Here is a 17,834-nt window from a genome sequence, read left to right on the forward strand (position 1 = left end):
TATTCCAAAGGTTTTCCATCAGCTAGGAAAACTTTTCCATAATCTCCCGCAATGTAATTATCGAATACATCACGATTACCAGTGGTATGAAACGAAGCTCCCGAGTCCATAACCCAAGAATCAACAGGGCTTTCCATGGATAATAGCAGAGCATCATTGTGGGGCCCTTAACTCCTAATCGTTATTACAATGCAATCTGATTAGGGTTTAATTAATCACAGCGGAAAACGGGTTTAAAATTTCTTTACAATGAGCCCAAAATATCTCTTCTGATATTTAAATACTAAAAATAGTATCTAAATTCAAATCATAAACACGCCCACACGTAATCAATCACATACAAACATCTCATATCCTCGGGACATGCCCCGGTATATAGATATATATACATATATATACTGGGAACAAGACATAAACATAAACCTCAGCCTAAGCTGTGGCTCCCACCAGAAGTACCCTCTCTGGTCTCCTGATATCCTGGAGTACCTGCCATTGTCCACACACAAAGACAACAACAGCCCCCCTTGGGGGTGAGCAAAGCTCCGTATGGAACAACCACAATATATACCACAAGTATCTAAACAATGATATATGGTATGCAATGCATGTATGTCGTGGAGGTATAGGGTCAAATGCCCATCCACTGAGCACATGTCAGAATCAATCGAATCGCTATCAAATCAAATCAATGCTCGAGCTGGCACACCGGCCGATATGGGAATACACATATGATAGCGTCGACGAAGCGTCATCAATCCCACATCTCATATCCAATCATATGGGGCCACAATTGTCTATGCTTTACGGGTCATATAATACCGGCATAGCGATTGTGTTCACAAACCCCGGAATCCAATCAAATCATATCAAGGTATCCAAGGATCTTAGCTCAACGTGCATGTCATGTATCGATGTATGCATAAAATGATGTGTGTTAACAAAACATTTATTTTATACATCGATACTCAAATCTCAATGTCATGTATGCCACATCAAATCATCAAGTAGGCACATAGACACGTATTCCAATCCAATCAATCCAATCCAATCATATATCATATAATACAGATACCTGTCGTATGTTACCCGGTCGCAACATACCTCAATTCTTCGTTCCAATTGATGTAGCCTGAAGATACTGATATAATACTTGATCTACATCAATAACATACTCCAAAATCATTAATATGAGTTTCAAATATCATTTGAAACTTCAAAAATTCATATCAAATCATAATCATATCATAATTCAATTCCGACTTCGATTACGAGTTTATTGTCGGATATTCTACTACATATCAGAAATTCAACTTCAAATACATGCTATTCCAGCACCTTGATATTTAAATCTGCTGAAACCAGAAGAAAATTTCCTCAGTCTGAAGCCCTCGACGCGACGATCACAAATATATAATTTGTCTCGCATTTAGACAACGTCTCGAAGTCAAATCGGAAGAAAGAATTTCGAAATCTCTCGTGCTTTCTCGAAGCTATGGTGAGAAATGAAGAAAGAAACGAAACAGAAGAATTTAAGCTTATCTCACCGCCTCTCGCGCTCGGGCGGTAGAATTCTCGCGCCCGAGCGCGAGACACTCTGCCCCCGAGTACAATTGCACCGCGCTCGGGCGGTAGGAAATTACCGCTCGGGCGCGGCATGTTCTGTCCGAGAACATGATTTACATCGCGCTCGGGCGGTAACAAACTACCGCTCGGGCGCGAAGTATTCTGCCCGAATACTCTCCAACTCAACCCTGGCGCTCGGGCGGTAATTTTCTACCGCCCGGGCGCCGCACATTCTGTACAAAATATAAAATTTGTACTAATTTGGCGTCCGGCCTTTCCAATCGAGCTCTTACAACGTCAATTCATATCCAATACTCATGGTCAAAATGCACATCATATACATAATCACATATCAAATTCATTAATTATCGATAATCACATAGGATTTACGATAATACGATACACGGTCCTTACATTTCTCCCCCTCTTAAAAGATTTCGTCCTCGAAATCTCAAACATCACTATATACATAACATTGGTAAACATACATATGTCACCAGTTATAGTACATATCAAAACTAAAATCAGAATAAGGATCAGAATACATCGAATACAATGGAACCGATGGATCAGCATCAAATAAATGCGGATATGATTCTCGCATTTTGCTCTCCAATTCCCACGTTGATTCTTCAACACCATGTCGTGTCCATTGCACTCGTACCAGAGGAATCGATTTATTTCTCAATATCTTTTCCTTTCGATCCATAATGCGAACAGGTTGTTCAACATAGGAAAGAGAAGGATCCAGCTCAACCTCATCAGGTGCAAGTACATGTGATGGATCAGGTTCATATTTCCTCAACATAGAAACATGAAACACATCGTGAATAGCAGATAGAGCTGGTGGCAATGCCAATCGATACGCAAGATCACCAACTCGATCTAGAATCTCGTATGGACCAACATATCGAGGAGATAACTTCCCTCGCATGCCGAATCGAACAGTGCCTCTAAAGGGAGATATCTTCAAAAACACTCTGTCACCTTTCTGGAATTCCAAGGGTCGTCTTCGTTTATTCGCATAACTCGTTTGACGATCCTGAGCAGCTTTCATCCGCTGCCGAATTAACTGAACCTTATCGTTCATTTCCTGTATCATTTCAGGTCCAGTCAATTGTTTCTCACCAATCTCATCCCAGAATAACGGTGATCTACATCGTCTCCCATATAGAGCTTCAAACGGAGCCATACCGATACTCGTCTGAAAGCTATTGTTATAAGAAAATTCAACCAATGGTAAGGCATCTTGCCATCCCATTCTAAAGTCCATCACCACAGCACGCAACATATCTTCTAACGTTTGAATCGTACGCTCGGTTTGGCCATCAGTTTGAGGATGATAAGCAGTACTCATAGCCAAACGCGTACCCATCGCTTCCTGGAAACTACCCCAGAATTTAGAAGCAAACCTGGGATCACGATCAGATACAATTGAGACTGGCACCCCGTGCAGTCTCACAACATTCTCAATGTATAAACGGGCCATTCTCTTATAAGAATAAGTCCGTTCATACGGAATAAAATGTGAAGATTTCGAAAGCCGATCAATAATCACCCAAATAGCATCACAGCCCTTGGGCGAACGAGGTAAATGAGTTACAAAATCCATAGCGATATGCTCCCAATTCCATTTCGGGATTTCAAGACTATGGAGTAGTCCTCCAGGTTTCATTCTCTCGGCTTTCACTTGCTGGCAGACAAGACATTTAGAAATAAATTCAGCAATGTCCTTCTTCATACGTTTCCACCAAAATTGAGGTCTCAATGTCAAATACATCTTCCGACCTCCAGGGTGAATACTATATTTGCTACAATGTGCTTCTCGAAGAAGGGTAGATCTCAAATCAGAGTCATCAGGAACTACCAGCCGATCATTAAGTCGTAAAGAACCATCAGAAGAAATCTGAAATCCAGACTGATGTCCAGCAGATATAAGTTCTTTCGACTTTTGAATCTGAGCATCGCTTCGTTGGGCCTTTCGTATCTTCGATATCAAACTCGGCTCAATTTGCAATGCTGAGACAGTGACAGAATTCCAATTCGAGTGAAAAGTCCAACCAGAAGTACATATATCTTCATGTACCTTGGCGACACTGACAGAAGCTAGAACAGAATCATGAACTTTCCGGCTCAGGGCATCCGCAGTAACATTCACCGATCCAGGGTGATATTGAATCTCACAATCAAAATCTTTCAGGAGATCCATCCACCTGCGTTGCCTCATATTCAAATCAGATTGAGAAAAGAGATATTTCAGACTCTTATGGTCCGAATAGATAACAAACTTTTCTCCATACAAGTAATGGCGCCAAATCTTCAAAGCGAACACAATGGCGGCCAATTCGAGATCATGAACAGGATAACGAGTTTCATGAGATTTCAATTGACGAGACGCATAAGCAACCACCTTGCCATGTTGCATCAGAACACAGCCCAAACCTTTACCAGACGCATCTGTACACACCACAAATCCTCCGGTACCTGAGGGAATAGTAAGCACAGGTGCTGTGGTTAATCTCGTCTTCAATTCAAGAAAACTAGCTTCACATTCATCTGACCAAATGAATCGCTGATTCTTCTGTGTCAGTTGAGTAATCGGTTTAGCTATTTGCGAAAATCCTTCAATAAAACGGCGATAATATCCAGCTAAACCCATGAAGCTACGGATCTCAGGAACATTCGTAGGTCTCGGCCAATTCAATACAGCTTCGACCTTCGCAGGATCAACAGATATGCCATGTCCCGAAATGACGTGGCCCAGAAATACCACTTTGTCCATCCAGAATTCGCATTTGGACAATTTGGCATACAAATGACTAGTGCGAAGAGTTTGAAGTACCAGTCTCAGATGTTCAGCATGCTCCTTTTTCGATTTTGAGTACACAAGAATATCATCGATAAACACAATAACGAATCGGTCAAGATAATCTCGAAAGACACGATTCATTAAATCCATAAAGATAGCAGGAGTATTCGTAAGACCAAAAGGCATAACCAAGAATTCATAGTGGCCATACCTCGTACGAAAAGCAGTCTTGGGTACATCTTCGTCTCGAACTCGTACTTGATGATACCCAGAACGAAGATCAATCTTCGAGTATACAGAAGTACCCTGAAGCTGATCAAACAAGTCATCAATACGAGGAAGTGGGTACTTATTTTTCACAGTAGCCCGATTCAGCTGCCTATAGTCGATACACATTCGCATCGTACCATCTTTCTTCCGAACAAATAAAACTGGAGCTCCCCAAGGTGATACACTCGGTCGAATATATCCCTTATCGAGAAGATCCTATAATTGTTCTTTCAATTCTTTCAGTTCCAATAGTGACATGCGATAGGGAGCTTTAGAAATAGGCGCAGTCCCCGGCACAAGATCAATACTAAACTCAACTTCTCGATGAGGAGGAAAATCAGGAATCTCATCGGGAAATACATCTGGAAACTCTTTCGCAACAGGAATCTCAGATAAAGAAGACTCCTTCTTCGAAATATCAATAGCGTAGATAAGATAACCCTCATCTCCGCTATTCAACAATCGAGACATCTCCAAGGAAGATACCAATGGAATTTTGGCTTGGGAACCCTTGCCATAAAAATTCCACTTGGGTCCATCAATCGGTCGAAATCGAACTACTCCATGACAACAATCAACAGTAGCTCGATTCGTCCTCAAGATATCCATGCCAACAATACAATCAAAGTCGTGCATAGGGAGGACAATCAGATTCAGAAATATCACATTATCCTCATATATCAATACAAAATTATGCACAACTTTCTCAGACAAAATAATCTTCCCTGCTGGCGTGGCTATCGACAAGGTATCATACAACGGGGTACACTCAATATCGTGAGATGCAACAAATGCATGAGATATGAATGAATGAGATGCTCCTGTATCAAATAAAACACGTGCAGGATAATCACAAAGTGTGCAAATACCTGCAATCACACCTCCAGGAGCTTCTCTTGCCTGATCCTCAGTCATGGCGTACACTCTCACTTGAGGAGGAACTTGGGCACTCTGACCACACGGTCCTCGATATCGTGGGACACTCGACTGCTGAAAAGATGGAACAGGAACAGCAGGTCTCATCATACTAGGGCCACCTCTAAATCCTGGCTGGGGTTGAGCAGAAGTCGTACCCCTGTTCGGACATACTCGAGAGAAATGGCCTTCCTGCCCACATTGATAACAAGTACCAAACATACCTCGACACTGCTCGATAGTATGTTTGCCTCCACAATGACTACAATAGGGAGCTATCACAGGACTCCCTCGCTGTGATCCACTAGAGCTCGAAGAAGACGAAGAAGCAGATCCAGTCTTCTTGAACTTCTTACCCCTCGGTCGCAAAGTAGGCTGCTGAGCTGACACCGGTGGTGGAGGAGTATACTGTGGACCTCCCCGCCTAAGTCCAGCCTCGGCTGCTTTGGCTCGTTCAACTGCCTCTGCGTAGCTGGTAGGCAATCCAGAAACAACATAGGTATACAAGACAGGATGTAAACCATTTACAAACCTGTTATATTTTGCCCTCGCATTCCCAGCCACGTGAGGTGCATACTTCAATAACGTAGAAAATTTCGAAGCATACTCTGCAACAGACATCGTTCCTTGCTGCAGATTATTAAATTCATTCTCCTGAGCAGTATAATAAGAAGGAGGGGAATACTGCTCCAAAAACTGGGCCTTGAAGACATCCCATGTGACTTCAGTCCCGGCCTCTTTCAATCCAATCTCAGCGGCTTCCCACCAAGATTTAGCTCGGTCTTTCAACTGATATAAAGCAAGTTTCAGTCTCCGAGCCTTGGAATACTCAACAATATTAAACAAGTGCTCGATATCCTTCAGCCAGGCCTCAGCTCTTTCAGCACTCTCAGTGCCAAAGAACTTCGGTGGTTTCAGATCCTGGAATCGAGCCATCACAACATCCATGGACAATCCTTCAAATTGCCCAACAATCCTCTCAGTACTGCTACTCGCAGTTTCATTTGTGTGATCCATCTACAAATCAAAAGATGAATATCACAATTTCATATCAATTCATAATCTCATCATCTCATATCATCAATCTCATCAGATACTTACTCAAATCAAATCACATAAGATCAAGTAATACAAATAAATCAAACACATACGCACAATTCATTTGTGCCTATTCAAGTGTACACAAGACTCAATAGAGCATTCCCAGCTAGGCTCTGATACCATCTAGTGTGGGGCCCTTAACTCCTAATCGTTATTACAATGCAATCTGATTAGGGTTTAATTAATCACAGCGGAAAACGGGTTTAAAATTTCTTTACAATGAGCCCAAAATATCTCTTCTGATATTTAAATACTAAAAATAGTATCTAAATTCAAATCATAAACACGCCCACACGTAATCAATCACATACAAACATCTCATATCCTCGGGACATACCCCGGTATATAGATATATATATATATATATATATATATATATATATATATATATATATATATATATATATATATATATATATATACTGGGAACAAGACATAAACATAAACCTCAGCCCAAGCTGTGGCTCCCACCAGAAGTACCCTCTCTGGTCTCCTGATATCCTGGAGTGTCTGCCATTGTCCACACACAAAGACAACAACAGCCCCTCTTGGGGGTGAGCAAAGCTCCGTATGGAACAACCACAATATATACCACAAGTATCTAAACAATGATACATGGTATGCAATGCATGTATGTCGTGGAGGTATAGGGTCAAATGCCCATCCACTGAGCACATGTCAGAATCAATCGAATCGCTATCAAATCAAATCAATGCTCGAGCTGGCACACCGGCCGATATGAGAATACACATATGATAGCGTCGACGAAGCGCCATCAATCCCACATCTCATATCCAATCATATGGGGCCACAATTGTCTATGCTTTACGGGTCATATAATACCGGCATAGCGATTGTGTTCACAAACCCCGGAATCCAATCAAATCATATCAGGGTATCCAAGGATCATAGCTCAACGTGCATGTCATGTATCGATGTATGCATAAAATGATGTGTGTTAACAAAACATTTATTTTATACATCGATACTCAAATCTCAATGTCATGTATGCCACATCAAATCATCAAGTAGGCACATAGACACGTATTCCAATCCAATCAATCCAATCCAATCATATATCATATAATACAGATACCTGTCGTATGTTACCCGGTCGCAACATACCTCAATTCTTCGTTCCAATTGATGTAGCCTGAAGATACTGATATAATACTTGATCTACATCAATAACATACTCCAAAATCATTAATATGAGTTTCAAATATCATTTGAAACTTCAAAAATTCATATCAAATCATAATCATATCATAATTCAATTCCGACTTCGATTACGAGTTTATTGTCGGATATTCTACTACATATCAGAAATTCAACTTCAAATACATGCTATTCCAGCACCTTGATATTTAAAGCTGCTGAAACTAGAAGAAAATTACCTCAGTCTGAAGCCCTCGACGCGACGATCACAAATATATAATTTGTCTCGCGTTTAGACAACGTCTCGAAGTCAAATCGGAAGAAAGAATTTCGAAATCTCTCGTGCTTTCTCGAAGCTATGGTGAGAAATGAAGAAAGAAACGAAACAGAAGAATTTAAGCTTATCTCACCGCCTCTCACGCTCGGGCGGTAGAATTCTCGCGCCCGAGCGCGAGACACTCTGCCCCCGAGTACAATTGCACCGCGCTCGGGCGGTAGGAAATTACCGCTCGGGCGCGGCATGTTCTGTCCGAGAACATGATTTACATCGCGCTCGGGCGGTAACAAACTACCGCTCGGGCGCGAAGTATTCTGCCCGAATACTCTCGAACTCAACCCTGGCGCTCGGGCGGTCATTTTCTACCGCCCGGGCGCCGCACATTCTGTACAAAATATAAAATTTGTACTAATTTGGCGTCCGGCCTTTCCAATCGAGCTCTTACAACGTCAATTCATATCCAATACTCATGGTCAAAATGCACATCATATACATAATCACATATCAAATTCATTAATTATCGATAATCACATAGGATTTACGATAATACGATACACGGTCCTTACAATCATGTACTTCCTCAGTAACAACATTAGTGTTGTTCTTTGTTGATTTGCAATTCCTTTTCAAGTGACCAGTCTCACCACAGCTCCAGCACTTTACATTCTTTTCAAATGTGTTATTGTCTTTTTCATTTCTTGACTTGGATCTACCATGCCATTGGTTAAAACTCCTTTCGCCACTCCTGCCCCTTCCTCTGTTCTCGAGATTTAGAGCAGATCTCAATGATGTTTCTTCACCCGAATCCATCCTGCGAACTTCTTCAGCAAGAATTTGATCTCTGACATCATTGAATTGTAGCTTTCTTTTTCCAACAGAGTTGCTAACCGCTGCCCGCATCGGTTCCCAAATGTCTGGTAAAGACGCCAAAAGAATAAGTGCCCGAATCTCATCATCAAATTTAATTTCAACCGATGTTATCTGTGAAACAATCGTGTTGAATTCATTGATGTGTTTAGCCACCAAAGCACCTTCTCCCATCTTCAAGTTGAATAACTTCTTCATGAGATGTACTTTGTTATTTGCCGATGGCTTTTCGTACATGTCCGACAAAATGGACATCATTTCCTCCGTTGTTTTTGCCTCCGCCACGTTATGTGCCACGTTCTTCGTTAGGGTCAATCGTATTACACCTAACACTTGTCGATCAAGAAGCTTCCAGTCATCATCCTCCATCTTTTCAGGCTTTTTTCCAGATAGAGGTTGATGCAACTTCTTACTGTACAGATAATCAATAATCTGTAGTCGCCAGAACGTATAATCTGTACCGTCGAACTTGTTGATTCCCGGTCCCGATCCATCATCTCCGGCTATCACTTCTCTAGCCTTAACAAAAAATCTAAAAAATCTTTTCTGATGTGAAAGATCAGACAGAGCTGCAACCACAGAGCATACTCAGAATTTGAAAGAATTTTCACAACAAGGCTCTGATACCAGTTGTTGGGGAAATTACCCCGAAGCGATGCCTACCACGATGATAATAGTACCCAAACTTGCGGAATAAAATAATCAACAAGAACACAAAGATTTACGTGGTTCACCCAATATAGGCTAGGTCCACGGAGCACTGCAACTTTTATAACCGGAAGAAATATTACAACAAGTGTATACACCAATATACTCAATATCTCACGATCCCAACCCGAGTATACCGAGAAAAATATTTTCTTTAACTCACACAAGAGAATTCCCGCACTCAAGAAAAAATACACTTTTTTTTTCTATGCACTCTCTTTTTTATCAAAGCTGAAAAGCTTTTGATTTTGGGATACTAAAAGCAAACAATGAAGGCTCAATTTATAACAAATTCCTTCCTTCAACTTTAAAAAACTTTCGATGTGGGATAAGAGATTCATATTATTTTATTTAATATTGTGGGCCCCACACCTCACCTAACAGTTTTAACTCCCAAAAAAATAAAATTTACATTTTTACCATTTAAAAGTATTTACATAAATATATAAATTTATTTCCCTTCAACGAAATCCATTTGTCCAAATAATTTTCTCTTCTCATCAACCAAATTCATCAGCCCCTCTCCCAAACAAATCCATCTGCCTGACCTATCATCCTCCCTTTTGGCTTTAAAAAAGACGATTCAAGATCAAGCTCAGTAGTGTAAGTCAATTGTTGCCCATATGTTTTAGTAATTTTGAAAGTGAAGTTTAAATGTATATGAAATTTCAATTTATAGAAAAATGAAATTCTGATTTTTTTTCCCACATTTATCATTTTTATATGTGATTCATGAATGTGAGGTTGTTGTTGTTGAACTTTCCTACTTATTTATAAGCCTTCTCAAGAAAATAGAAGAGTTATATTTTCAATAATACGAGTCTATTGGTGGTCACATGTCATGCATTTTATGTGTTTGATAATTTGTTTTAGTTGTAACAAGCAAATAAACCAATATGTGCTTTATCGTTATGAGTTTGTTTCGAGTAAATACTTATTTGACCTACAAAACACATAATTTGAGTTTTCAGATACTTGCTTTTGTTCTTTAAATACTCAAAATGTATGAAAATACTGGATTTTCGAGTAATCACAAAAAATTTAGTCACAGTTTGTAGTGGTCACTATAATGATTTTATTGATTATGAGTTTTTTTTTTTGGATTGAGTTAATTTGACTGATCTTATGCCCTTTTTTTTATGCTTCTCAATTGATTTATTTTCTTCACGATTTTTTGTGACTTCACTTACCTTATATCAAACAATTTTGAAAATAATTGCTGGAGTATTAGGATGATTTTGTAGGAAACAATTTCTAAAATCAGTACAAAAATATTTGGATGATTTTGTTGAAATATAATGTGAATAATTTGAGTTTCTCCTTCAATATTGGTTGAGTACACGTTGTGATTTGGTTTGTTGTGATTTTACATTATGTAATTTAATTATCCCAATTATTTAAGTTATTATACTCTGTCTAAGGAGGGTTTGTAGATGAGTTTGAATAATATTGTCAAAATTCATGCCTCTAAACACGAGTAATATTCATTTGCTATTTTGATACTTACCTTGTTGAATTTTAAAGTTTTTCCTCCAAAAGATAATATTGAATACGAATTTAATGTTGTTATATAATTTAAAAAATTGTAGAAAATCATTTTATCTTTTGTATGTCCATTGTTATTGACGCCTAAATCGACAAAATAAATTTTTTATTTTTCAGATATTACACGGTCATTTTATTGTTGACAGCTATTGTTGACAGCCGGATTTGGGAGGTATCTACCTATTGTGGTCATGGTAGATAAGAGGAAACCTGAATTGTTATAAGAACTACCTAATATTTCTCAAATAGTACGCAATTTGGTCCTATAAATACTCATATTCGATTATTCGGCATTCAAAATTTAAGAAGATGATACCTGAATTGGTACAAGAAGTGCCTAATATTTCTCAAATAGTACACAATTTGGTCCTGTAAATACTCATATTCGATTATTTTTCGTACAAAGAAAATTGGGAGTTAATCTTGATTTCAACAATGAAATTTGTTCTAATGGATGCAATGAGGTTGAAGTTTGCACTTTAAGCATATCTATCGATTCTTGGATTAAAAATTGGATGTTGGTTGTGTAATTGCAACTGGGAGATACATTATGGAATGATTTATGAATTATTCATTTAACTATTTTGCTTAATATTAGTTTCAGATATGCTGTGATTTGTTATAATTACAAATACACTATGTAAATTTTATTTAAGAAATGGTTTGAAAAAGTGCTCAAATTTAGGCTTTTGGTACTTAATTTCTCCCAAGTGATACCCAATTAATTTTATAAATTGATAATAGACTTCTTAAACTCGATTTCATGTCATTCAACCAGTACCTAATTTTTTTCATGTGATGCTTGATGTTGCCCTTAAATACTAAAACATGTTTATTTTTCTTGTAAAAAATAAACTTGAAATTTAATCTTGAATGACTTATTTGGTGTTCATGAAATAACAAAATGATAGATAATGGTATATAAAGTACCTAATTCTTGTCAGGTGATACTTGATGTGATTTAATCGTAAATGACTTATTTGATGTTCATGAAATAACAAGATGATACTTAAAGTGAAATAACAAGTTCTTAATTTTTGTCAGCTGATACTAGATGTGACTCCTTAAATACTCAATTTCTGTTGTTTGTACAGTCAAAAATACATTTGAAATTTAATATTGAATAACTTATTTGGCATTCATTAAATAACAATGCTATACCCAAATTGGTACGTAAACTACCTAATTTTTGTATGACCCTTTAAATATTACAATTTGTCGATATTATTTTGTCATTTATGAAATTAATGAATTACAAAATGCTCATTAGTATTAATTCACAATACTTATTGATATTCATTGAATGATTCATTTAACAATCATGAAATAAAAAGAGGATACCTAAATTGGTAAAGAAAATACCTAGTTTTTGCAAGGTGATACTTGATGTGACTTTTTAAATGCTAACATTTGTCAAAATTATTGGCATTTATAAAATTAATGATTTATAAAATAACCATTAGTATTAATTCACAATACATAATGATATTCATTTAATGACTTATTTAGCGTTCATTATTTAAGAGGATACCTAAATTGATACATAAAATACCTAATTTTTGTCAGGTGATATTTAATGTGGCCCTTTAAATACTAACATGCGTCAAATTATTTTGTCATTTATAAAATTAATAATTTATAAAATACTCATCAATATTAATTTACAATATTTTTTTATAATGACTTATTTGACGATCATGAAATAACAATATGAAATCTTATTAATATTAATCTATAATATAAACTTATTGGTAATCATTGATTATACTTATCAGTATTATTTCATTATTTTTATGAGTGTTCATTTATAATAATCATTAATCTATTTTATTTTATTAAAGTTGAGGATATGATAGTAACTGCCTAGATTTTACCTTGTCTTACCCCCGAAATTGTCTGTGCACGGCCACATATCAAAACCATGGTTCGCTGTCGTGGTCGCGGAGATCGGAACGGATGCTATCGTTCCAGTTACAATGAAATTTCGCGGAACGGTCGCGGAACGGGTATTTTAAAAAAATATTATAAATATATAAAAATTAAAAATTTTGGAAAATATTTAGAAATATGAAAATTAAAATAAATATCATTTAAATTGATTATTTGATGTAAATAAGAACTTAAAATATTTTTAAAATTTTATTAACAATTTATTGAACACAATTTATATCGTCATTATATTTAAAATATTTTCAACCATATCAAAAATTAAATATACTATTAAAAATTATTTGTATTTAATTAATTAAAACTTTAAAATATTTTCGATTGGATATATATAAGTTCGCACAAATTTGAATCAATTTAGAGTGATGGACTAATAATAAGCATCAAATTTTATATAAAGTGATGTTACAAATTATTTAACATCAATTAAAATAGAAATATTTTATAATTAACTTAGTTTTTTTCACACTTTGTAATGAAAATTTCTCGATAGAAATAGTTGACTTGCGGTCTCTTCTTTATTAGTCTTTCATTGATGGATGCAGGGGAAAGAAAACTCAAGATTCATCATTTCACATCAACCGATGTGCTTTGCTTTCCAATGTTTATAGTGAAATTAATATTAAGCTTATTAAATTACTCATATCATATGATAATAAAATAACTATGAGAAATGAAATATAAGTTGATGAAAACAAACATTTATATACGAGCCATCAACCTACAAATCCCTTCCGTTCCGTGCCGTTCCGTGTGTCAGGTTCCGTTCCGTTGTTAAATCCCCGTTTTCGTTATATGAAATGTCGATACAAGCCATCAACCTACACACCCCGGAACCTCGTCAAGGTTGCATCCGTTCCCGTTCCGGCGAACCATGATCAAAAGTCAAAACCACATGGTCCTTCAAAAAATCTGTCAAGTCCTTCAACTCCGTCCATTTCTTCCCAGATATTTCCTTCGATTGCAGGTCCTTTAAAGCTATTTCTCCGTAGTTTTCAGCCAAGGGATCATCGGCTTCGATTGCCATGACTGAAATGAAAGTGGCTTCTTGACGTTTCCGCTGTCGTTCGAGCTTGGCGGCCTCTTTCTTAGACAGTTTCTTCTCCGAAGTTTCCTCGCTGATGACTGGGGATGGTTCTTCAGAAGACATTTTTCTTTTTCTTTTTTTTTTTCCTTCGGAAGACATTTTGAAGGTAAAGGTGAAGGTTTTTTTTAAAAAAATATTATAAATTAATAAAAGTATTTTAAAAATATTGCAAAATGAGAAGTGTTGTAAAAATAGTATAATCCGTGTAATACTGTACCAGATTCTAAGTTTTTTTTTTAAAAAAATGATAATTTACGGGGTCACGGATTCAATTGAATCCATGATCCTCTGCCACGGATTCTGAATCCGTGGCAGAGGGTCACGAATTCGCTCACCCGTGACTTCTTTGCCAACCCGTGACTTTGCGCTTATTTATTGCGGTGCCTCCTCTCTTCATTTCTCACCGAAGTTGAGCAAGCAAATTAGGAGCAAGTTTTTTCACACCGAGCTCTCGCCTCTCTTTCCAGCACCGGTCTTCGGCCTTCTCCATTTATTTAGTAACGTAAGTCTTCAATATTTTTGAGAATATTAAGAGATAATTATATTTGTGTTGTTTATTATCTTTTTTATTGTTCGATCATTATATCTATTTTAAGTAATAACACTAATTATAATTTTAATTGTATTATTGTAATTATAATACTGTGATTTAGAAATTTTGGAATAATAATAAGTACACTTAATTTAATTACGATAATTATATTTACGTGATATAATCTTATATCTACAATAATTATATTTAATTTACGTAAAATTTAATTACAATAATTATATTATGTGATATAATATTATAATAATCACAATAATTATATTTAAAATAATTATATTTACGTGAATACTAATTATTATTGGAATAAATCTTTACGTGAATTGTTAATTATATTTAAATGTTAATTATTTATAATTGTTAATTAATTAATTGTTAATTATTATTAATAATCATTTACGTGAGTTAATAATTTGATTTAATTGTATTTAAAATAATTATATTTACGTGATATTAATTATATTTAATTGTATTATTAGAATTATAATCTGTGTATAAATTACGGATTTTATATTTACGTGTTATAATATTAATTTTGTTATAAATTACGTAGGTTAAAATTATGTGAAATTTTAAAACTTATTCTCAATTTGTTATATATAAATTTTGATTTATTTTAATGAGTTATATATTTTAAGAAAAAATGATCTAATGACAAAAATAATTATTATTGGCAGGAATTAGCTAATAACCAAACTAAAATTAATAGTAAATTTATAAAAACACGTATATATTTTTTAATAACATGTAGTAAATCTCCTGGATTAGGATAGAATTGTCCTTATTCTTATTAATAATGTATTTATTATAAGTATATTATTACAAATGTATTTATTATAATTAAATGTTACGTATTATGAAGTATTATTGTTTTTTAGAAGAAATTATTTAATCTACAGTATTTATTCTTATTACTAATTTGTCATCAACAAATACTTTTTTTTTTCGAGCCGGAAATTTCAAATAATTTTCGTTTAATTTAAAAAATTTAGTTAAATTTTGTTGATTAAAAATATAATATTTGTTAACTAATGATTTTTTTGTTTGCAAGATGGCTGAAAATACGGATAATGTGTTGTATTTGCGGGGTAGACACATATCAAATAGTATCAACGCTGAGAACATGGATGCACTAATTCCGCCACGCCGATCTGACAAATGTCTTTGGAGATTGCTTAATGCTGGGATTCACCTCCGTGTCCGACTATGTCTTGCACGCATGGACTTCTATGGTGTCATTCAGTGTGGTCCTATTAAATATTATGATAATCATTTTCTTACGGCCATTGTTGAGAGATGGCGTCGTGAGACGCACACATTTCACCTTACCGTGGGCGAGGCAACAATCACCTTGCAGGACGTTGCCCTTATTTGGGGGTTGAATATTGATGGCATTCCCATCACTGGTGTAGATACCGCGTACAACAAACATACTTTACAACAGCGCTGCGCTACTTGGTTGGGTTTTTCGCCCACATCTTCTCAGATTAAAGGTGCACATCTTTATCTGACCTCTTCGCTAGACCATTGCCTAAATAATATGATTAATGATCAAAGCACTGAAGAGGACGTGGCACAATATTCTCGTTGTGTTGCATTAATGATCATTGGTGGATGTATGTTTCCGGACTCGGAAGGTGCTGCTGTGAAACTTATGTATTTGCAGTTCCTTGAGGACATAGAATTAGTGAATACGTATAGCTGGGGTTCTGCTGTGTTAGCATATCTTTATAGAGAGTTGTGCGACACGTCAATGAGATTAAAGGTCGATTTATGTGGCCCAGTTCAGATATTGCCGGTATTTGTACACTTTTACGGCCATTATATTTGTTGTACTTATTTTTCTTATGATATGACTATTTCTGTTGTATGTTATTGCAGATTTGGGTGTGGTCTAGAATTACTCTTCTTTGCTCTGATAGAGCTCAACAGGTATCTATTTAGAAGAGCAGGCTGCGGATGTGCTTCAGGGTCTACCATTCCCACCATACGGCGCACGGTACTAATAAGAAATAATTAACATTTATTATTATTATTTTATTATTTTGTTTAAATGAAAATATTGTGTACTTTTATAAATTGCAGGTGGAGACGCGGATTTTCTTGGACACACACGGCCCATCATTCGGTCCGTATAATGAGAGATATGCTTGATATGATGGTAGAAGGGCAGGTAGATATATAAATTAGTTGTTTAGAGTTTGAATTTTTTTTACAAATTCAGTCTGAATTATATATTATCAAATTCCTAATCTTTTTTCATTTTATTTGCTTCAGTTTCTATGGACAGTTTATGATATGGAGTCCCCGTCGGTCGGTACAATTCTTGATGGAGATAGAAATCATCTATGTCGGTCGGCATGCGCATTGATTAATTTTCATATAGTTGAGATGCATAGACCAGAGCGGTGTCTCCGACAGTTTGGAATGCGTCAGGGTATTCCGCCACCTGCTACTAACTTCGACAATTTCCATAAACTGACTCGACAAGGCCGAAACAACTTTGATTGGGCTACATATCACATAGATTTTGTACAAATGTGGAATGACAGATATAATTTTGTGATTGGTGGGAATTATGTCATACCTGGTACACCCGCCATCACAGTGGAATATGTTGGTTGGTATCATCGCATTTCACAGATAGTGCTCTCGCCGCCAGTGGTACATTCGAACATCATGGGCTACCATCCTGTTGATGCAAACTAACATCAGTTTATCGTAAGACATGTTCTATTTATCTACATATGTACGTAAATTTAATATATTATATTAAATATATGTTACATAACATATGCATCTATGCCACAGACACGCCCAGCTCCGGTGCAATATCCACCGATGTGGACAGGAAATGAGTTTAAACCCGGACCATCATCTTCAAATATGGCATACACTACTCCGCCAGTGGTTTCAAGATTTCCATCGTATGACACTGGTTACTACACTCCATTTGTTGGTAGTTTTACCCAATTTTTACAAAGTGACTTTCGACCGGGTACGAATGAGAGTCGCCCTCATTTTAACACGTCGCCCATAC

The 17,834-nt window shown here is 36.2% G+C and overlaps 1 protein-coding gene across 1 annotated transcript; it reads left to right on the top strand.

Annotated features, from left to right (window-relative positions):
* The first annotated feature begins 14,667 nt into the window (after positions 1-14,667).
* LOC140814239 (serine/threonine-protein phosphatase 7 long form homolog) lies at positions 14,668-17,834 on the top strand. The gene is made up of 6 exons (XM_073173158.1): positions 14,668-14,749; positions 15,846-16,592; positions 16,717-16,793; positions 16,880-16,967; positions 17,072-17,515; positions 17,606-17,834. Exons 2-5 carry the CDS (start codon positions 15,846-15,848, stop codon positions 17,501-17,503), a joined length of 1,344 nt encoding a protein of 447 aa, XP_073029259.1. The 5' UTR covers positions 14,668-14,749; the 3' UTR covers positions 17,504-17,515; positions 17,606-17,834.

Source organism: Primulina eburnea, chromosome 15, assembly GCF_022965805.1.
Source record: "Primulina eburnea isolate SZY01 chromosome 15, ASM2296580v1, whole genome shotgun sequence".
Taxonomy (NCBI): domain Eukaryota; kingdom Viridiplantae; phylum Streptophyta; class Magnoliopsida; order Lamiales; family Gesneriaceae; genus Primulina; species Primulina eburnea.

Coding starts and splice junctions, on each gene's coding strand:
- LOC140814239 (XM_073173158.1), top strand. CDS start 15,846: ATGGCTGAAAATACGGATAATGTGTTGTATTTGCGGGGTAGACACATA. Junction 16,593..16,716: donor GCCCAGTTCAGATATTGCCG/GTATTTGTACAC, acceptor TTGCTCTGATAG/AGCTCAACAGGTATCTATTT. Junction 16,794..16,879: donor TTCCCACCATACGGCGCACG/GTACTAATAAGA, acceptor TATAAATTGCAG/GTGGAGACGCGGATTTTCTT.